Source organism: Sphaeramia orbicularis, chromosome 6, assembly GCF_902148855.1.
Source record: "Sphaeramia orbicularis chromosome 6, fSphaOr1.1, whole genome shotgun sequence".
NCBI lineage: Eukaryota > Metazoa > Chordata > Actinopteri > Kurtiformes > Apogonidae > Sphaeramia > Sphaeramia orbicularis.
This window is the reverse complement of record NC_043962.1, coordinates 32,281,013-32,304,588: the sequence shown is the minus strand read 5'-3', so window position 1 is coordinate 32,304,588 and position 23,576 is coordinate 32,281,013. Positions and strand designations below refer to the sequence as shown.

General features: G+C 38.7%; 1 protein-coding gene across 3 annotated transcripts in view; it reads left to right on the top strand.

The window, feature by feature from the left end:
• The first annotated feature begins 227 nt into the window (after positions 1 to 227).
• Positions 228 to 23,576, top strand: part of wasla (WASP like actin nucleation promoting factor a) — a 30,087-nt gene continuing 6,738 nt past the window's right edge. The window contains exons 1-11 of one of the 3 annotated variants that reach the window (XR_003935706.1): positions 228 to 691; positions 3,137 to 3,271; positions 4,393 to 4,479; positions 4,577 to 4,673; positions 5,923 to 5,946; positions 9,867 to 10,068; positions 10,465 to 10,507; positions 11,842 to 11,995; positions 14,307 to 14,938; positions 16,286 to 16,394; positions 17,892 to 18,536. Coding sequence is in view for 2 of the 3 variants with exons in the window: in XM_030137634.1 (XP_029993494.1) it covers positions 587 to 691; positions 3,137 to 3,271; positions 4,393 to 4,479; positions 4,577 to 4,673; positions 5,923 to 5,946; positions 9,867 to 10,068; positions 10,465 to 10,507; positions 11,842 to 11,995; positions 14,307 to 14,938; positions 16,286 to 16,394; positions 17,892 to 17,953 (1,650 nt within the window). In the remaining variant the exon portion in view is untranslated. Of the gene's footprint in view, positions 692 to 3,136; positions 3,272 to 4,392; positions 4,480 to 4,576; positions 4,674 to 5,922; positions 5,947 to 9,866; positions 10,069 to 10,464; positions 10,508 to 11,841; positions 11,996 to 14,306; positions 14,939 to 16,285; positions 16,395 to 17,891; positions 18,928 to 23,576 lie in introns of those variants that run through there. The other 2 variants (XM_030137634.1, XM_030137635.1) reach the window with 2 other exon arrangements.

Below are 23,576 nucleotides of genomic sequence, written 5' to 3'. Positions count from 1 at the left end.
CTCCGCAGAGCTGCATTCCATTCGGACGAAACCATTTCACTTAACGATGCCAACATAGCCTCACAACAAACCGCAAACACATAAACTGAACAATTTTTCAACTGAATTCAACTGTGAAAAACACAAAGTATATGCTGTGTCTTTATTATTTGCCATTTTATCTGCTGTCTGTATTTCCGAGGATATTTACAGAGTTTCTCCTAACCAATACCCCCCCTCATTTCTCTTTAAAGTGGCTTGTTCCCACTTGCTGCCATGTTGGATGTACGCATCGCTGCTGCAGCTCCTGGAGTACTCTAATGAAAGTTGAACGTTTATTCTTCTCCAGAGACCAACTGGGTCCTTATTTTTTGGGTTATTAGTCAAGGCATTCGTTTAAGGTGATTTCTCGAGCGGGAGTGAGCCGGGGTAACACACCTGTCCCCCTCCGCCCTCCAGCCCGGAGTCGCACTCACTCAGCGGAGATGATCCGGTTGCAGGCCACAGCGACCGGAGCCCGCATGGATTTTCTGTAATTAGTAGTGTTTGCTGAGCCCCTCCGGGAATAACTGCAGTGTTTCGGGTTTATTTTGAAGACTCTGAAGCCATGAATAGCCACCCGCCGCCCCGCAGGGCTGTGAACGTCGGCTCCATCCTCTTGACCCCGCAGGAGAACGAGTGTCTGTTCGGCTACCTGGGCAGGAAATGTGCTGTAAGTTTGTTTACCACCTGCAGGGTCACTGTGTCTGCAGGTTTAAGCAGTCACAAATTACATACAAACGTCACTTCAGAGTTCTCCTTCTCGTTTACCTCCCTGAATGAATTTGGGCATCAACTTAACAAGAATTCAGCAGCATGGTGGAAGAAAATCTGTGATCCCTTTGACTGTGACCTTTTAACTTCACTTTTTTTTTTTAAGCCATGCAGTTAATGCATCATCATGTGCTCACTTCAAGTACTCTTTAATGCATAGGATATTGCAGTAAATGTGTAAAAAGTGCTATCAAGTAAATACTGCTTTAAATGATCTGGAGGAGTAATACTAACTTTGCAGCTCCTATGGCAGTCATTTTATCATGTATATTACACTGATGAATTGTTTTTACTGATGCAATAACATGTAAACATATACATCATATCATTATAACAAATGTCACAGCTACTGGTCTGTTTTAACCACTCTATGCTTTGCTGATGTGTGGTGTTAAATAGAAAGAAGCTGTGAAAATCAGATGAGCAGATTTCGGAATGCTGTGATGATATGTCTAATGTTGACAGAGACATGACCATTTTCAGTATTAAGTCCAAACCAAACTGATCAGTGCCGTTATGGAAAGAATGTAATCTAAAAACAGATGATCAGCTCTTTAGCGGACTAGGTGATGTCTAAAGGATGTAAACATTATTGAACTTTATGTTAGTGATGTATCAGCTCTTTAGCTGCCAGCAAAACAGACCTGCACTGCGTCTGCATTTATTGCTGCATATTTTCCCTAGTGAGAATTTACAGAGCAGGATTGAGGCTTTTAAGCACTAACCTATGACCTTTCCTGTGTGATGCGGGGCTGAGATTTCATGCCAAAAAGTGTTGCTTCTGCTCCCCTGCCCTACACTCATGAATCACAGCAGAGGAAACAGACCCAGCGGCATTTCCTCTTCCTCCTCCTCCCGGCTGCTGGAGTTAATTTCTGCTGCAGAGACGAATCTTGATGAAGGATTTAACGCAGTATGACCTCTGCAGAAACCTGAAAACCACAAACCAGAGCAGTCTGAGGACAGGATAGTGCTGAGGACAGCAGCCACTTCCTGTCCTGCAGAAATGAAGGTTAAAACATTGCAGATTACACTGGATTTGAATTAAAACACTGACTTAGTGGGTAAAGCACTGCAAGTCAGCTTCAGTTTCAGGGTGTTCACTTTCATATTAAATAATAGCATAATACTGTTGAATTTTTGATCCCTTTTATGCAGTTTAACCCAGTTTTGTAAAAGAAAATGCAGCAAGACTAACTAGTAACACACAGACAAGGAAATGAGCAAACAAACTTATCAGGTTGGGCACGTGACTGAAGTTGACCCCACAGTGTCAACAACTCCACATTTGGATTGTGGAAAAAGATGTGCAAATAGCCATGAATTATGAGATCTGTCACTTTCATCCAGCTTTTTTTATGCAGCTGAAAGAAGACTCTTATAACCATTATGCAAAATGACTGTAGTTGGGTAAAATAAGTGTGATTAAGTGACTAGGTAATAATCATGGCAGGCTTTGGGCTTATTGAACATTATTAGCAAACCTTCCCAGGTCATGCAATGTCAGCTCCAGTAGCTTCAACAGGAACACAAATATCCAGTTTAATATACATAGTGTAGAAAGTCCACATACTACACTAGGGTCACTGCTAATTTCCCTCCGAGCTTCACTATTCATAACAAGATAGTACCTTAAAGATCTGACCTTAAAGGTATTTGCATAGGTTACATGAAGCAAGTGGACAAACCTGTATTCACATTAGAAAAGCTGACCGTGTTGGTGAAAATGACCTACTGTTGTGTCTCAGCCGGTTCAGCAGGTATGTGCTCTGTTCTTGTTATCACTGTAGTTTTGCATCCTGTACATTTCCTCTTCCCCTTTGGCTGCTCTGTTGTTGCTTTATCTCACACATGCAGTTTAAAAGACTCTTTAACAAGTAACCAGATGTGTATGAAACATCTGGACATCTAATGAAGAGAGGTCACAGCTGGAGAGTCACAAGAAAAGTTTGATATTTTGGGACAAGCTTTGTTTTTGTCTTTCCTGTGCTGAGTCACATGTGTAGACTTGTACAATCTTAACAGATTGTTAAATATAAACAGAAATAAAGTTATTTGCTGATCTATGTTAAGTTGTTGTGCTCCTAATACAGTGATAAAGTTAACCGACAGTTTTTATAACTGGTTAAGATTAAGTAGTTTACTGGTTGCGTTAACAGGTTAATGTGTCATAACATATCATCTGACTATGTAGAGTAGAGTTAATCAATGATATGATGAGTGGAGTTTCATTTTGTTTTTAAAAAAAGTATTTCCAGTTATGCTGAATGATTGCTTTTAAGTTCGCTGACTGAGCAGTTGCTGTACTTTGGGTAGACTGTAACTGTCTCTGTCCTCTGTTCAGACTCTGTGCTCAGCGGTGGTCCAGGTATACACAGCTGATCGGAGCTGCAGCTGGGTGAAGAGATGCTGTGGAGTCGCCTGTCTGGTCAAAGACAACCCACAGAGGTCTTACTTCATTAGAGTGTTTGATATTAAGGTGAGTCGGAGACCACGCTGAAGAGAAACGCCCGTGGTTTAGGTCATCCAGATGCCATTCTGCATTTCCCCTAAGAACTGTTAGAAAACTCTAGATGAATGACTTGGTGTATTAAAAAATGTCTCACTGTAGTTAAACATCTGCATGAATAAATGGGGAAGAAATGTTCGAATTTTGGATATTTTTCAGTACACATTTGCAATTCTGCCTTTGTAATGAGGTCTGTTGTGTTTTGTTCATTGTTCTCCTCCTCTTTATTCTGTCTGTGGTCAGACTGCATCCACAAACTGCAGGAAGTCATTGAACAAATTAATACAGTGCTTTAAAGATTATGTGTAATCAATCTTTCTTTATATATACTGTACATATATTTTATTTATTCGCTTTTACATGTACAAACACAAACACTGCCAGTGCCAAGGTAAACACACATATTTGAAGTCAAATGGGTTCATACAGTCCATATGCTACAGTTAGAAATGATCCTAATGGTCCGAATGGAGCAAACTCTACAGTTCAGGCCTTTGAATGTGTAATCAAAATAGATCAAAGTGAATCACTAGCAGCTGATAATTGTTGAGTGTTAGACAGTTGCCAGAAGATATTTCTAGTTCAGTTATTTTTCAAGTCTTGAAACTTGCTCTAACACATGTCATCCTTCCCTACCTAACAGTCCAAATTATAGAAGATACTGGCCTCATTTATAATGGTAATTACAATGAGCCCCGTGTTTCCAATTAATGAGTAATCCCTGTCAAAATGTGAGGAGGTTTGACAAATTTGCATGTTCCTTTTGTCTGATAAACCCACAGATATACAGTTTCCTAAAATGTGCCAAGAAATTGAGGAAATTGTAACATCTGACAATCTGAAACCACTTAGTTTAATTTTTTTTGCCTGGAAAATTACCTGAAATTATCTGATCTAATCTAGTACATGTGAGTCTTCCATAAAACCCATTACTGTTAAAATGTCTGTACTCGGGAAATTAAAACAAGGTGTTTTGTTAAGAAAATAATTCAGTTAAAGCCAATACAATGAGAATGTAGTCAGTTAGTCAAATATTTGTTGCTTCCAACTTCAGTAGGATGTAATCTGACACTTCTCTGTTCTTTCTGCAGGAAGGTAAAACCATGTTTGAACAGGAACTGTACCACAACTTTTCCATCAGTAGCTCCAGATCCTACTTCATCTCTTTTGCAGGAGATGTAAGTTGTTATTCAAGCAGTGAAAAACCTGAAAAAATAACAGCAGTTTGTATTACTGATTGTTTGTAATGAGTTTCCATAATCTTTGCCTCCTCAGACGTGTCAGATTGGCCTGAACTTTGCCAGTGAAGAAGAAGCAAAGAGATTCAGAGTCGCAATCAATGACCTGCTGAACCGACGACAGCGCAAAACAGGTGAGTTTCACTTCGACTTGAACTCTCCTGCTTCTCTGCTAATAACCCACCTATTTGAGTCCTCACCTGTCTACTGCATGCATGGGTTTCTACTGAACAAAGGGGGGAATCATCTAATACACTAATTATTTAGGCCCCATGATGATAAAAACACTCACTGTGATGGCAGAGTGGAGGCTTTTCCCTCACAAATGGTCTTTGTTTCACAAACTACAGTGCAACCTACAGTTTTAATATATCCTGACGTAAATTAGTCACAGAATTGAAGTTTGATCAGGGTTTCTGCAGGTCATTAAAAAGCATTAAAAGTCATAAATAGATTTTGTGAAAATCATTAAAAAGCACTAAAATTCGATGTCCAGAGGCATTAAAAAATTGAATGCACTCTGATGGGGAAAAAACATTGTTATTGACAATTTATTTTGATTTTATAAATATTTAATAGTCTTGATCAGAAGAATAGTGTTATGATTGACAGGTGGAACCCTTTAATTGTTTATGGCCAATACACAAAGTCACAACACCGGATGCTTGGAATGCAATGTGCTGTGAGAGCGGAGGGAATATTAACAAATGTTGGAAAAATGGGAAAATGCAAGTTTCAGCAGAAGTGATTGGAGGAGGAACTATTCAGAACCTGGTTAAAGCCTGTCAGTGGCAAACCATCATAAAACTATATATAAAACTGTATCTGCAGTCGGACATGGGCATTTAATTTGTTTAAAGTGGCATTAAAAAGCATTGAATTAAATTTGCTGATACCTGCAGAAACCCTGTGGATAGATCATCAACATTAATCAACTAACAGCAATGTAACTGTGAGACGTACAGATCATTGATCCATTTGATATTAATGAAGCATCATAATTGGATTGATCAGCCCCACAACAAGAAAATGCTGCTTGCAGTAAACCATCAGTCTGTTTTAATGCAGTAAATATGTTTTTTTTTCCTTTCTTCTGTATTTTTTAAGGTGTCTTCTCTACTGCTTTGTTGTCAGACCTTTTGCTTCTGTTCCGCTCATTCATGATCTTCTTAACTGTCTAAAACTCTTCTGCTTGCAGAGGTGCTTTGATCAGTTTTTTTTCTGACTGACACAAACTCAAACTAACTTTGCTTCAGCACACCATTTTCTTACTCTCACCTTATTCTCTGGCTTTATAAGTTTCAATATATCTTCCGATTTCTTCTAAGTTTGATCCATTTTTGTTGCTCTGAAAATATAATTGTTTACATTTTTCTTTTGCAGAGAAAAGGGGTGATCCTAAAAATGGTATGTTGAACTTTTCATATTGACAATACACATTTAGTTCTGCTCGGAGGTATTTAGCATATTTTTGTTGGTGGTGAGCAGGACTGAAACGTGAAGGTATTCACTTCTTACAGAAATAGCCGTTGTGCGTGTTGTTGTCATACAGCGCAAAACTGCATTGCAGGTTAATCTGGTCAGCAGGAAGTCCATCTGTGCCATATGTAGACCACATGCTCTCTGTTGTTGTTCCCTTTAAACCCTGTTGTGATGCACATTAGGCCTAATCTGTAATCCTTGCAGTTGCTGCTTGTGATTTTGTATTGATTGCCTTAGTGCTTTATAACAGAACATGCACATGAATCCAAGTTAAAATGCCTAATACTTTGTATTAATGTGTTTATATTAATGAGTGTTCTTGTGGATATCTGCAGGAAAAGGGTTTAACTTACAGCTTAGACTGTTGCATTGCACAGCTGTATTGTGCATGAAGAAGCTGTGTTATGCTTTACTTAATAGAGTAGAAGCTCTTTTGAGACATGACTGGGATGGAAAGTTAACTTTATAATGGTATTGATCATTAGGAATATGACAGTGACATGTTCTGACTAGATCCAGACTGCAGCTGTAATGAGGAGGATTAATAAACTGAAGTGATCAAAGTCGATTCTGTAATAACTTCTGTGGACAGAAGCCTGAAGTTGTTCTTTCAGTAAACTTTCTCTCTCATGAACAGAGATTCATTCTGACATTTTAGCTGTGAAAAGGAGACGGCAGGGCGACTGGACTGCTCCGGATTTGTCTCTCTCTTTGGGAGATGCCTAGATGTTGTTTCACTTTGTGTCCTTTTTCTTCTTTGTACATTTTGTTTCTGATCCTCATTAGAGCGTCACCAAAAAACTTTCAGTATAGACTGTTATGTCAAGGATGACTCAGATTTGGAGAATGTCAAATGTAGAGAACAAAACTAAAACCATCGTTGGAATACATCAATATTGTTGATGTGTGCACCTCAACTGACAGATATGAGTATGTTTCTATTTGTGATTTCACTAACGTTATTTATTTTTTTGATTAAAATACTGCCAATTTTAAATGCCACACAGGGAGCTGAAGGAGTTTAATGAATAATGTCGTGTTTGTGCTACATAATATTTGGATCTGATGAGATGATCACATGCTCATAAATTCTTGGCTGACAGTTTCTTTTGCTTCAACATGTTGCTGTTGCGTCTCAAGTGTCTCTGCATCTACAGGCCAATGTTACAGAAGCTCATCTACTTAGTTTTAATCCACTGAATGATGATGAATGATATGGTTGATGTGCTTGGCTTTTGTAGGGAAGTCTTGAGACATCCCACATTAAACCGAACAATTAAGTAAAATATTGTCATCACAACAGAGCTGCAATTTTGTGATTAGTGAAACATGTGTCCCGCCCACCTCCTCCATCGTGGCTCCTCATTTAAAGACTAAATCATAATGGTGCTACACAGATGGCTTGGCTGACGAATCTTATTCTCTGGACATATGGAAACATGCTCAGTTGGTGCAGACTTGAACAGAAATTATGTTTAGATTAAAAAAGAAAAGAAAAACTCATTGAAAATTACTCCAAATTGGAGTCACACTAACTGCCATAATGATTTTAGGCATTTAATTCAGCCTAATCTGAGACCCAGGATACACTGACTAGTCAAATATTTAACAGGCCTGATGTCCATCTTCGCTCTAGTGTTTGTAGGTTCAAGCAAATCCGAGGTTGACATCCAACATCAATCCAACAAATCTTCTAATGCCAGCCTTCAGTCCATAATAGACTTAAACCAAGTGATTCTGTATTTTAATTTTTTTTTCCTACTCTGCACCAGCCATTTGGTCGTCATCATAAAAGTACCATCGTTAATACTCAGGCTGCATTCCATGTGGCTTTGCTTTAAAACCAAAAACACCCACGAGGCCGCCCTGGTCCTCAGGAGACAGCAGATTTGAGCCAAGCCTGTTGGTGTGGTCGGAGACATCCAGCATTCAAGGGGAGTCCGGGGGATTTGGACTGGGATTATCTGTGGATTAGTGGTTATGTCAGATGCTGCTGTGGTTTGTGAAGATTATGAAGAATTTGAGGCTGAGCAGCCCAGAGCAACAGGAGACGAGGAGGGCATTAATATTAGAAAATATGGATCATTGACAGCTCAGTGCAGGCGGATGAAGTCACTGACAGTGAACAGCAAACACAAAATGGATCCACAGCTGCCCTCTGACCTTTAGATCCTCCACTCACTGTTAAAGACATATTGGTGACAGTCAAATAGGTTATTAAGGCTTTTAAAGATCGATGAAACGTCTTAACAGGACTTATCGTGAGCAGATCATAAGAACATATTGTAAAGATCAAATCAAATTGGAGTTTAATTCTTGCCTACAGTAAGTTTATATCCTTTATTTAGTTGATGATGCAGACTGACAGGCTGGGACTGTGATGGGCCTTTGGGTTCTGCAGATACAGAACAGGTTTGCATATGTGAGGGTGTGAGTCGTGATAAAACCTGATGAAGGAAATGTTATTCATGAAAACAAATCAGCGTCTTGAGGGCACATATATATTATTAAGACTGCAGAATAGCATTCAAGATGTAACTTCAGTAAATTCAGTTGCAGAAAAATTATTAGACCATTAAAAGTCATCCAAAACAGTGGTTATGCAATCCAGTACTAACTCCTGTGTGTATCATGTGACTAAAATAGACAGAAAAGAAAACATGGAATGCCTAAAAGCACTGTTTTTGGCAGTACAATGCCATAGATATTGAATTTAAGTGATTTTGGTTATTATCAAGCAAACCATGGAAAATGATTAGATATCAGCTCTGAAATTAAACTCTTATGAGGTATTTTTGTTGTTATCATTATATTTGTCCAAACAAATGTACCTTTAGTTGTACCAGGCATTAAAATGAACAGACATTGAAGAAAACAAGGGTGGTGTAATAATTGTTTCCACGACTGTAGTTTCAGAACTTTAATTTATCACACGTTTGTTTTTGTTTTTTTTTCCACATATTGTTTGGAGTTGGCCAGTTGAAAACAGATACACACACAGAGACACACACAAATGCTCTGAGACATCTAGTATTATGATACAGGGTTTTTTGTTTTGCAGTTGTATAAAATGCCTTAATATATCGATCTTAATCCTTTTTACTTTTCCATCATTCTGCTCGTTTAGTTTCCACACTAGTAAACACTTTACGCTCTTTCAGAGATCCAATAGATCCAGGATCGTCAGGTGGTGTGAACTCTGATGATGAACATTCATTTCTGAATGTATTTTTTGTACAAGAGTGGAACAGATGGTAATAATGTATGCTTCCTCTCGTACATGTTTTTTGTTAAACCCATTGTGTACGTGGACATGGAAGTTCCAGTCTGTGTGTTTTTAAAAGGTACTAATCGGTAGTAATCTACGACTGTTAATTCTTTTGTACATTGTTGCATCTCAGCTGTCACCTGACACCTCAGTGCAGTGAATAAATGTGTAATTTTTCCTTCATTTTAACAGACGACATGATGTATCGACTTACTTCTGGTGTATTAAATATCATACAAGTGTTGTATGGCAGGACCATTGTGATTGTATTGTTCTCACCCGTGTTGCACCTCACACTGTTCTCATAGTGAAGATGCACTTTACGCAGAATTTTTTTTTTTTTTATGTACAGTATTTTATATGGTCTTCAGGTGAAATGGCATTAATCACAATTGGAAAATGTATTTTGTCCCCAACAGACACAAATTTAATTCAGCAGATGCAGGCATAGATGGACCAAAGGAGGGGAGGGATTCCTCATAAATGACAATAAACAAATACCATGTGAATCATCTGTGCCACTGCTAATGGACACTGACCTCTAACCACCCCTCCCTCCCTTCCTTCCCATGTGCAGGTCCCGCTCTGCCCATGGCCACAGTGGACATCAAGAACCCAGAGATCAACAACGTCCGCTTCCACAACTCCCACAGCCACCAGCAGCCATACCACCTCAACAACATGCTGAGCCACAGCGGCCTGAACAGGAAGGACAAGAAAACCAAAGGCAAGAAGAAGAAGCTGACCAAAGCGGACATCGGCACACCCAGCAACTTCCAGTGAGTCGGTCTAATATGTCTGACACCCAGAAACCATTGACTACTAAACACATTAAACATTTATTCATCAGGTTCTGTCCTGTTTAGATCCATGAATGGAGGGATGAGGTTAGCATAAGATCACGTAATATAGAAGAAATGTAAGGTCAAAGGTCACAGCAGAGGAAGACCTGTTCTGTGTGATCCAGCTGGGAGTCTGCTTCAGCGGTAAACATGTCGGGTCCGAGCGCACTCAATGACCACACTGTCTCCTATGCATGAGTGTGTGGGCTCACTGTTTAGCATGAGCACGTGGGCGAACGTGTGCACATGTTAAACAGTTGGTGTAAGAGTGTGTTTGTCCGTTTTTATAGACATGTGTGTGACCTCACCACACATCTGTCCTGTCTTCTTCAGGCACATCGGCCACGTGGGCTGGGATCCTAACACAGGTTTTGATGTGAGTACTAACTAGACACACATACGCAAACACACAAACACAATAGTGACCTGTGTGAGCGCTGCGTAATGAAATCAAACAATAGGCCGTTGTTGCTTCCTGCTCATGTTCACAAACATCTCTGTGAGTCTTAGAAGCTGCAGACGGACACAAAATGTTCCATAGAGGACCAAGCTGCCATCCTTGTTACACAACCGCAGAAACAAGTTAACAATAAACAGAGGATTACCAACAATTGCACTAAAATATGAAGCATATTCTGTCTTAGCAGATAGAGTATCAGCCAACACACAGCAGGACATGGCACAAATATGTATGTATATTAAACAGATATAATGTAGAATTGAATATATAGAAACACATATTGTCATTGATGTAAGCATAATGTTGAGGACACACTGAAGTCTTAGTGACGTTCTTAGTGGTTTTTAGATACCGATTGAGTGAATATCAGTAAGTAATTAGATTTTGGTTTGTGTATCTTACAATTAATGGAGCAGCATCCCCCTTTATAAGAGTTATGGTTATTTAATCCATGTGCAGGGTTTTCACCCTGTCGTGGATGAGTCTCATTACTCTGGTACCACTTTATTTCACTAATCCACCCACAGTGTGTGCCCTGCATATTTGTCTGACTTTAATGGTTTATCTTGACTTTATATGAGAGAATCTGTAAAACATCATTGACTGTTTCACATTTTCATGCATGAATTAAAAAACAAACATCAAACTTTTGCAGCATATTTTTTATTTACAAAGTCATTTCCTCTTTCTATCTAAATTAAGTTCCAAGTGTTATATATTAGAGCTGCACGTCCCATAATGCTTTAAACGTATGCTGAATTATTCATTAGCAGCTCCTGTTTGTACAGGCAAATACACTGACTTCACTTTATATTGAAGAGAAATGTTAAACATGATGATTCTCAGGGAAGTTCTGCAGCCAAGGTTTTTTCATGATATCAGTACAGATTTATGGATGTGTATTTGTCACATATGCACAGAATAAAGGCAAAAGAACAGGAAAAATTATGTGTTGTGTCTTTTGGGTATAATTCTGAATTATCATCTTGCATGAATTGGGTTAAACTGAAGGATGAGCAGCTGAATGTTAGTTTGTTGGCAAGTTGGAGGCCCTCTGTAGTTCTACTTGTTTGCCTCCAGGTGTCACTGTGCAGCTTCTGTAACAGTAGAAAATGATACAGATGACATTTAATAGAAGCTCATTTAATATTTAAAGTGTGGTTTTAAGTCACACACAGTCCTAGTTTTGACAAACATTAGACCTTGAACCTATCTGTTGATTAAAAACTCTGTTGCTGGACCCGTTGCAGCTGAACAACCTGGACCCTGAGCTGAAGAACCTGTTCGACATGTGCGGCATCTCCGAGGCTCAGCTGAAGGACCGAGAGACGTCGAAGGTCATCTATGACTTCATCGAGAAGAAGGGAGGCGTAGAAGCCGTGAAGAATGAGCTGAGGAGGCAGGGTGAGGGCACGCATGCAGGTCACACATTTTCACACAAAAGTTCCACCAACATTTTCAGCAGGATCTCCACGTAAAATGAAATTCAGAGCAAGATTTATTAACCTGTAAAGGCCCAGCACGTCTTTTGTGTCAGTTCCCAAATGAAATTTTCTCTATATTTAACCTTTCTTAAATGATTTATCACCATTTATTTTAATATTATTCTCTGTATTTTGCCAGGATTTTATCAGGATAAATCAGGTATTTTCCTATATTTCATTTACTGATAATGTAGATGTTCATAAAAACTCAGATCAAAGTTGAGAATTATTATATCAAAGACAGACGTTGAGGATTATTATATAAAAAACAGAACACTGCAGAAAAGGTGACTTTTTCAGTAAAATCTCTCATTAACTGAACAGAAGTCAAGTATTTCCATCCACTGTCATTGATCCAACTCCATGGGTTTTACTGGAATGTTGTAGAAGATGAGTGTTTCCACGGTAACTGCAGAGCCTCTGAACATCCAAATGGGTCATATCTGATGACCATGAAAAGATGACAAACTGTATTTTACACCAATTATTTACATGTATTGATAGGATTAATGGATCAACAGGTATTGAACAGTTTACATTAATAGATGCTTTCAGTTGATGGTGGACGTTTGTGTCTTTATGGGTTTAAAGGCTCTTTGATTTAGTAATAAAATGATGGACATTTCTCAAAGTAACTTGGAGTTTTAATATCATTGCTCATGAGAAAGGTCAGTTTAAAATAATCCAACATTTTATTACATTTGTAGATGCTAAATATTCTTCTTTCTTATCATTTTCATTTTTCTTTTTAAGTTAAACGACAAATGTTCACTTAAACATATTATAATTCCTCTCACTGCTTCATCGTCCTCGTTGAATATCCTTTTTTTTCTTATCTTTCTGTCAGACAGTTGATTTGAGGTGAGTGTAGATGAAACCAGGCTTTCACTCTTACTTTTTCATCCTTGGTGACTGACTTTAGTTCTTCTGACCACAGTTTCTAACCATGTTTTATTCATGTTGGTTTGACAGCAGGAAGGAAGGTGTGAGGAGTGACCTGAATCTGAATATCATATATCGCATTCCAGGTTTAGTCCTGAAGTTTAAAGAGACGGTTGAAGTTTTACAGTTATAACAGAATTTTTTTTTTTCCTTTACATTGAAACAGAAATTGGCCTAGATAATGACTGAAGCTGCACTATCAGTCAGTCACACTCATCCTGTCCACTCACATCAGTCAAAATGAATCCAGGATCAGATGGATTGTGTCAAAATGAACATAAAGCTATAAACCTACTAGCCTGCCTGTGGTCATTCTTACCTTTACTTGGAGGCTTAAAAACATCATCTGACTACATTTATAATAACATTAAACTCTCAAATACACTTCCTCCACCCTGATTTTTCTTCCTGTAGAGGATCCAGTTCACTGTTTAATTTAGTTTATTTTTATTAAAGCAATTTTGACTGAAGGAGACAGAAATGAATCAATGATACAACTCTAGCCTGTAAAGATGTAACTAATGCAAAATAAGCACATGTTCTGTTGCATTTACTTCACATTTTACATCTACAACTGTTTAACGGTAAAAACATATCATCGTGGGCAGTGGTTAGCACTCGTGCCTCACAGCAAGAAGGTCCTGGGTTCGATTCCAACACCAGTCAACGAGGGGTGGGCTTCCTCCCACCATCCAAAGACATGCACTGATAGGTTAATTGGTTAATCTAAATTGCCCATAGGTATGAATGTGAGAGTGATTGTTTGTCTCTATATGTCAGCCCTGCGATGAACTGGTGCCTTGTCCAGGGTGTACCCCGCCTTCGCCCTTATGTAGCTGGGATAGGCTCCAAGCGACCCCCGTGACCCTAGTGAGGATAAAGCGGGTTCAGAAAATGAATGAATGAATATATCATCGTATTAAACAGTTTGGTATAAGATGGAAAATGTGCGTCCTGTTCTGCCATGTTGATCGTTTGACCTGAGTATTCATGTTGAACAGCCGATGTCGTTGCTGCAGTGAACTGTGGGTCTGCGTTCTGTTGTCTCCTGAGGTAAAGGATGGTCCAGTGTATCCTAAAGGAGACTTTTGCATTTAGAGCGTTCAGACGGCTCTTGTCATGGCAGTGTTACTTCCAGATCATTTCACTGGGTTGGGAACCATCTTAAACAAATAGAACTACTCAGACTCACCTTATGAATGGTGCTTTATTTACCTGAAGTGGCTCCGCCCACACCTGTATGATGTCATCATCTGATTACTGATTTACTCTGTCTCGTCTCCCCACAGCGCCTCCTCCACCCCCTTTTCGCAGCGGCCCTCCTCCTCCTCCACCCCCCCACAGTTCAGCTCCACCCCCTCCTCCTCCCCCATCAAGAGGAGGCCGAGGAGCCCCTCCTCCTCCTCCCCCTCCTCCATCTCGGGCACCTGCTTCAGCTCCGCCTCCCCCACCTCCCTCCAGACCAGGAACTCTGGGTGCTCCACCTCCGCCGCCTCCCCCCACCAGAGGTCACCAGCCCACTCCCCCTCCCCACCACCACCACCATCATCACCACCAGCCCCCCCCACCCCCTCCTCCATCACACGCATCTGTCACCCCTCAAGCTCCGCCCCCTCCACCTCCTCCAGTAGCCCAGCAGTCTCCACCAGGCGGCGGTACCAGCTCTACTCCTGCTCCACCACCTCCCCCTCCTCCACCTCCTCCTCCCCCACCAGGACCTCCGCCTCCAGAGCTGGACAGTGTCGGAGGAGGCGGAGACTCTCCTCATTCGCCGAGTCCTGGCGGGAAGTCCGCACTGCTGGAGCAAATCAGAGGAGGAACACAACTGAAAAAGGTGGAGCAGAACAACCGACCGCCAGCCTCCAGCACGGGACGAGACGCTCTGTTGGACCAGATCCGACAGGGGATCCAGCTCAAGACAGTAAGACCAACATGGTTGCATGTTAAAACTCCAGTAGGCTTTTTTACGTGATGTCTACACCTCATCTCAGCTGTGTTCAGGCTTTAGAAAATCTACTCCCTGACAGAATTCACCCAGTCTCAGTTCTGTTCTCACACTAGGGATGTAAAAACACTGACGGCTGCAATGAAAGCTGTAAGAATCCGTCGCTCATCATGATAGTTTGGGTTTATTTTTCCATAGTGGCATTAAACACCATGTCACCATTATGTTTACATACAGTTTATTCTTAGAACTGTGACGACCCCTTTCCACTCTGTTGAACCAGACAACACATAAAATGAGATAAAATAAGATAAGGTTATGCATTTTGCATCAGCAGGACGGTACAGAGCAAAATAAAGTGCACTTGCAGCAAGCAATAGATAAAATAAGATGGATAATGACCTGGAATCTAAAATCTGCCAGTATTTATATATATATATATATATATATATATATATATACATATAGCCTTATTGTCAGTCATCCACACACTGCTGACATGACTAGTTACTCTCCTTATTCAATATCCCACTTTATTAGCTATTTTAGGTTATTTGTTTAAGTAAATTAATTACTTTTTGGTTAGTCTTACTGTGTGACCTCCTTTGTTGGAAGCCTCGAGTCAGTTGGTAACATAGAGGAGGATTTTCCTAACTTTCTGCTTACTGTAGCTTTAAAGCAGGGGTGGGCAACTCCAGTCCTGGAGGGCCAGTCTCCTGCATGTTTTAGATATTTCCCTCTTCCAGCACACCTGGAAGCCATTACATCATTATCAGGCTTCTGCAAAGCTTGATGATGAGCTGATCATTAACTGAACCAGGTGTGCTGGAAGAGGGAAACATCTAAATCATCCAGGATACCGACCCTCGAGGACCAGCATTGCCCACCCCTGCTTTAAAGGAACAGTGACTTTACTTGTAAACATTTGTATCATTGGTGTAAAGATAGGTCTAGACCTCTGATAACTGGAATCATGCAATCAGGTAAAGTCAAAACGCCAGCATATGAACAGTAACATGCATTAGATGTTGAGAATAAGACATGAAGATTGTAAATAAGGCAATGTAATTTGGTTTTGGCATAGATTAAAAGGCTATTTAGTTTTATTTTCTTTAGCATTAAATTGTGCTGTGAACTATATTTTCATGCTCAGAAATGCCTATTGGCTCCATTCGTTTTCACTTTCATTCTCATATAAACAAAACAAGTCACATGATTTCCAGAGTTCTACTGGATGATCTGATGAGAAACAAATGCTGAACTCTTCTCTAAATAGTCAAAGTAACTTCTTTCTAAACTGGACTTGTGTGTTTGTGTCTTCAGGTGTCAGATCATCCAGAGTCCAGTCCTCCAACGCCGGCTCCGGCTGCAGGCATCGTTGGCGCTCTCATGGAAGTGATGCAGAAGAGGAGCAAAGCCATTCATTCCTCAGGTCAGTTGAATGCATCACCTGAGGCACACCAGGGCTCCAGATCTGGCCTCAGTGTCTTTTATTATTATTATTATTACACCCCCACCCTCTATAGATATACCTGGATGATAATGAAAGATTTACCAGGAATTCAATCTGAGATTTTTGTCCATCCCATTTCTCCGGTACTCTTCACCCAGTTCATTTCAAATTTCACACGTGTTCTTTATCACTAGGAGAGGTGCAGTGCCCAGTTAGATGGCTGAATTTAAATGATTAGATTTTTTTTTTTTTTTACAAATATTTAAAAATTTCCACTGAGAAAATTTGTTCAGCCGGTTTCTCTGACATTGTTCGCTCAGTTCTTTTCAAATTTCTCACACATGCAGTTTCAGAAAAAAATTATTTGCCCATCTTTTGTTTTCTTAGGTTTCTTATTCATTTTAATGCCTGGTACAACTAAAGGTACATTTGTTTGGACAAATATAATGATAAGAACAAAAATAGCTCATAAGAGTTTAATTTCAGAGCTGATATCTATCCATTTTCCATGTTTTCTTGATAATAACCAAAATCACTTCAGTTCTTACATCAATAGCTATGGGATTGTACTGACAAAAACAGCGCTTTTAGGCATTCCATGTTTTCTTTTCTGTCTGTTTTAGTCACATGATACACACAGGAGTTAGTACTGGATTGCATAACAATTGTTTTTGATGACTTTTGAGGGTGTAATATTTTTTTCTGTGACTGTATGTTCTTTACATTTCTCTAATTTTTTGCTTTTTTTTTAAATTTTTGCAGAGTTTTAAAAGCTTGAAAATGGATACCTGGTTAGGCAGGGTGTCAGTAAGCAGGAGGGGCAATGTGTTGTACGACCAGGCAGGGGTATTTGTAAGCTGTGTTTATATTTTCACTTGTTCAACTGCCTTTACTTTCATCTCTACAGTTCATATACAGAGTTTCCATGGGGTCTTAAAAGTCTTGAATATACAAATCTCCATTTAATGCCTTACAAAAGTCTTTAAAAAGGTATTAAATTTGATATGGTAGGTCTTAAGTTATGTTGCCATAAACTTGTTTGCTTTATTGTGTTTAAATGTGTCTGGGAAATGTCCAAGATGCAAAGAAGGTAATGTTAGTCCACTCGTTCCAACCCGACAATTTACATTGAAATTAGAAACTAATAATTGCTAACTTTGCAGCCCCCAATGAGAACTGATCCCAGGACATTCAGTTCTGTGTACAGTATGTATATACTGTAGTATTCAGTCTCTGCTGATGTATATAAATAAGTTTTCCTAATTTCTGGGAGTCACACATTTTTGCCAGTATGGCCGTAAAATAGACTGTGAAATGGATATTAAATTCTGTTCTAAGTAGTCTTAAAAAGTCTTAAATGTAACTTGTAGAAACCTGTAGGAACCCTGATGTAGATCATGGCTTCTCCATACACTGTCTTCCCCCTTTCCTTCATTTTTTTCCCCTCATTCTTTGTCTTTGTTTTTATTTTCTTAGATGAGGATGAAGACGACGATGACGAAGAGGACTTTGAGGATGACGACGAATGGGAAGACTAGTGAAGACCCCTCCTCCCCTCTACCACTTACACTAAAATATCTCTTAAAAATCTTCCAGAATCTGACTAAAATTGTAATGTAAATGTTGTATGAACTTGGTGCATATTTATTTTTGCCTTTTTGTTTTTTTATGATGATTATAATTAATCTGTGCAATACCTCATCCGTTAAATCTGTTTGTTGCACACCCTCGTCATCCTCCTCCCCCGGAACGTCCTGTCACTAGAAAGCACTTAACCCGTCATTACCTATAATAAATAATAGAGAATATTCAAGAGGAACCTGGGAGATAATTTTATGTGTTAATTTCTTCATGTTTTCATTCCTCATCATTGAAAAGGGAGATGTTATTTGACCAAACAGGCAGAATCCTCAGCTTAAATGTGACATTATTTTCTGCACCTGCTTTTTTTTTTTTTTTTTTTTCTTATTCTTGAGTTTTCTTATAAAATCGTAGTCTAGTCGTGTTATTGATTTCATAAAGACTTCTGTCGACCAAAATGCAGAGGCTCAGCTGCCTCGTCTTCTACTTTTATTTTTCTGTATGTTTATTTGCACAGTTTCTACAATAGTTTTGTGGGGGGTTTTGTTTTGTTTTTTGGGGGGGGCTGTGTGTGTTTGTGAGAAGAACTTGTTTCAGGCAGATTTCAGCAGTGACGGATATCTTAAAAGCTGAAAGTTGTGCAGTATCGCGAACAAACATGACTGACATTTCTTTCCTAAAACATTAATTCACTATGGCAGGTGTGAAACGACGGGGGTTTTGTTCTTGTCTGGTCGGTTGCTTTTGTTGTGACATCAATTTCGTTCCTGCTGCACTCCGGTCAGTATTTCAAACAGTATCACATAATGAATAATATATTGCAAAATATAGAAAAATAATGTTTAATACTCTTCTCCCGTCCTTCAGTTAACAAACTGTAATGTTATGCAATGCGACTGTAAATGCCTCCATGTGGAGAAAACTGAAAAAAGCAAATAATAATGAACCAAATGTGTGCGAGCAGCTTGGCGATGCCTGTGAAGAATCGTTTTAACTGTTCGTCTTAGAGTTTTTACCGTCCTCCTGCGAGGCTTAATGCTGCATCGACAAGCCGTCATACTGACATTGAACCTGTGAAGAGGGTTGGGAGGGGTGGGGGGGCAGTGAGAATACTAAATTGTATACTTAAATAAATGTTAATATTTACAGAGATTGTGTCTTGTGTTCTTTTTTTGTCTTATGAAATTCCTAAACAATTATTGTCCAATACCTACTGTAGTACCTGAATATAAGGCCAGCTGTTAATTTATTAACTTTATATATTAATTTGTCTGTTCACACTTGGTTTGTGTTTTTAATTCCATTATTACTGAAACGATTAGTTCACCATGATAGGTCATGAGCTGTTGTGAAGCCACTGGGTCTGGCGTTGTGTTCCTCGTCTTCATTAGCAATTTCGTCAAACAACTCTGATGAAACCACTGGATTCATTTTGAATTTTATATGTAGCTTCCTGGGGACAATGTCGACAAAATTTGTTCACAGTTTTGAGAAATGTTGGTCTTTGAATTTTCAACACATTTTTGAAATAGTAAAAATTTGCCTTTACTTAAAATGTGCCATATTTTAACTCTTTAAAACCTGACGTGTCATCGCTGACACACCCTGTGCATATACAGTTTGGATGGCTGTAATTCTTTCACTGTTTGTGCAACTGGAAAAATTCAAACAGTTTCTGAAACCTTAGATGTTGTGCTTTATGGGCTTTATTGGGTCATTATGGTAATTTCACTCACACCTGTACTAGAAGCTGGAGAATAAGTTTTGGCAGAATTGTAACATGCAGTAAATTGTAAATGACTGCTAGATTTTGAAAGATCTGGGAAAAAAAGTGCTCTGGAAGAATGGCGAAACAGACTCACTCACAGCATACTTTCTAACCTTTTTGTAGTCAAAATAAAAGTCCAGGTGGACCATTTTAGGCTTAGGGTTTAAAGGGTTAATGGCTGAAAACATGTAAACAATGGTTAGAGATATCAATATACTTACTATTGAGCACTGATAGGAAGTCATATATGAACTTTCATTTGGGTCCATGACCTTTGACCTCGACTGACCTTGAATGGTCAAACTCAAGGTCACCAATGTCTAGATTTCAACAATTTTCTTTTCTGAAATTTTCTTCTCTGAAATTACTGGTCAGATCATTCATATAGATATTCATTTCAAATTTGTATGTATCTTCGTTGGGACAATGTCTACAAAGTTTGGTCACAGTTTTGAGAATTTTACATTTTTCTTTTTTTTTTTTTTTTTTTTTTTTTTAATTGACCTTTATGTATAATGGGCCATATTTTGATGGCTTATAAAATGTAAATGATCAGCGATGTCAATATAGTTCCTTTTGAGCACTGATAGGAAATCATATATGGACTTTGATTTCATTAGTTGAGTTCTCCTCCAGTCAAAGTACCACCCTCTTCTGTTGGGATGTTGATCTCCTGCATCAAGTCCACAGGACTCTAACAAAGCGGCAGAGCCTGACAACCTCGCAAATTCAAGTTGTTACTGATTCTTGACAGAACATGCCGGTGTGCCACAGGGCCATTGGTCCTATTTTTGAGATGATTTCAATATGTTAGCTTTGGCATTGGCCTTGTATAGGAATGGAAATGGTGAGAAATCATGTCCTCTCTTCATCACAGGACAAGTTTAGGGTTAATGTGCTATTCCAGTGGTTCCACTTTAGTTTTATATTACCCGGAAGATTTAAATGTCTCAAATAGAATTTAACCCATAAAGACCCAAACAGAATGCATGGACCAAAACCAAGTACTGATCTAAACTGTTTAATACCTGTTGATCCATTCATCCTGTCAGTGCATGTAAATATTGGTGTAGAATGCAGTTCATCTTTTCATTGTCATCAGATATGACCCATTTAGACGTTCAGAGGCTTTGTAGTTACCATGGAAACACTCTCATCTTCTACAGCACTGATTCACCAGTAAAATCCATGGAGTTGAATCAATGATAGTGGATGGACACACTGGTTTTATGTTTAGTTAATGGTAGATTTAACTGAAAAAGTCACTTCTTCAGTTTTCTCTGTTTTGATGTAATAACCTTTGAATTTACTCGGACATTTAATCTACATGATCAGTGAATTAAATATAGGAACGTACATGATTAACACTGAAAAAACTCAAAGTAAAGACGATACTATTAGAATAAATGGTTATAAATCACTTAAGAAAGGTTAAATATGGAGAAAAATGTATATGGGAACTGCCACAAAAGTACCACTAGTGTTTCGTTGTATTCACCAGTCCAAAGGTAACGTTTCTGTCTTGGGTTAATGTTTTGTTCAAAGTTTGCATGTGTGTCTTTTTATAGGAACATGATGGACAGGTGTAGATTTTTAACCATTTTGAGGTTGTCAAGATATTAAAAGGTTCTTCAGGGTTAAGACTTGGCTTTAGTCATTAAAGATCCTCACAAAAATAGAGGCATGACTGTGTGTGCCACTGTGTATTTCACACATTAAGTGGACTTGTCTTTCATTTGATGCATAGTGACAAAGGACTATTTCTATATTGGTTCAATGGATTCTATCCAGGTGACATTTCCTTATGTCTCATTACAACATTGTGGTGTTTTAAATGTCACTGTTGATGACTGCATTATGTTAGCAAGTGTCCTTAAAGCAGTACAATCATGTGTCTGTTGAAGGACAGTAAGCAACAGCTGCTACAGTCGGTGCAACTGCAGCTGGGATTTCTCTGAAGGATCTCATGAGATGACCTGGTTGAATCACTCTATGAACATGTGTTTTTATCTGGTGATCGTTAGTTGAGGGTTTCATTTGCATTGGAGTCCATTTATTTTTTTATTACAGCCCATATCTGCCATGGCATTGTTTCAAAAACCTTATGTAAGAATGTATTTCCATCACTTTTGGGACACATAATGTTGCTGAACCCAGACCTGAGCAACCGAATCAACCTCAGATCATAACACTGCCCCCACAGGCTTGTACTGTCGGCACTAGGCATGATGGGTAATCACTTCATCTGCCTCTCTTCACATCCCAATGCGCTCATCAGACCACATGACCTATTTCCACTGAAACACAGTTCAATCTTTATGGTCTCTGGCAAACTTATAATAATAATAATAATAATAATAATAATAATAAGTGTTCAGAGAACGCAAACCTCCGCCAAGCACTCCAAACGGTGTGCATGTGTGGATCGACTATTTCTTTTTAAATTAAACAGTTTCAAGGTTGTTCCATACAGCAGAAAAAGTTGAAGCTTGGTACCAGTCATGTGTATGTCAAATTATATTAAATTCCAATCAATATTTGTTGAGTTATAATGAAAAATGTGTCGTAAATGGGATTTTCAATGTTAAATTGAAATGTCCACAGAGTCCACATTCCACAGTGGATGTGTACAGTTTTTTTGCCAGATACAAGATATTGTTGTAAGCTACAGGTGTATCAAATTGGAGGCTAATCGGAGTCATTTTGAATTTTTTATGAATTTTCGAAAATTGCTCAATGATGAGAGATAGGAAAATTTGAGATTTTGTGACCTTGCTGTGACCTTGAACTTTGGCCTACTTGGCCCAAAATTTAATAGGTTCATCCCAGGGCCTAGGCCTATCTGTGGTTAAAATCTGGTAAAGATGGTTGGAATAGTTTTACCGTAAAGTTGCTAACAAACAAACACACAAACAAACAAATACACAAAGCAAAGCGATCACAATACCTCCTGGCGGAGGTAAAAATAACAAGAAAAGTACTCAGAGAACAGACCTCCGCCAAGGCAGATCAGTGGGCCCCCTTGGCCCCCCCACCCCCGATCACCACCAAAATTTAATCATTTCTTCCTTGTGCCAGTATCAACATTTCCTGAAAATTTCATGAAAATCCGTCCATAACTTTTTGAGTTATCTTGCTAACAAACAAACAAACACACATGCACACAAACACACAAAGCAAAGCAATAACAATACCTCCTGGTGGATGTAATAATAATAATAATAATAATAATAATAATAATAATAATAATAATAATAATAATGCATTTTGTAAAATCTCTTCACAACATGGCACTGATTCTAATTCTGAATTAACCCATATAGACCCAGTGTGACTTTTGTGTCAGTTCCCAAATTAATTTTTCACTCTATTTAACCTTTTATTATATAACTTATCACCATTTATTGTAATTTAATCTTCTGTTTTGCATTTTTTCAGTGAAAATCAAGTCTTTTGTTATATGTAATTCACTGATCGTGTAGATCTTCATAAAAACTCAGATTAGAGTTGAGGGTTATTATATCCGAAACAGAGAAAACTGAAGAAAAACTGACTTACCTATCAATAACTGAACATAAACCCAGTGTGTCCATCCACTGTCATTGATCCAACTCCACGGGTTTTACTGGTGAATCAGTGTTGTAGAAGATGACGGTGTTTCCACGTTCACTACAGAGCCTCTGAACGTCCAAATGGGTCATATCTGATGACCATGAAAAGATGAAAAACTGTATTTCACACCAATTATTTTCATAGACTGATGGGATTAGTGGATCAGAAGTTATTAAACAGTTTAGATCAATATATGGTTT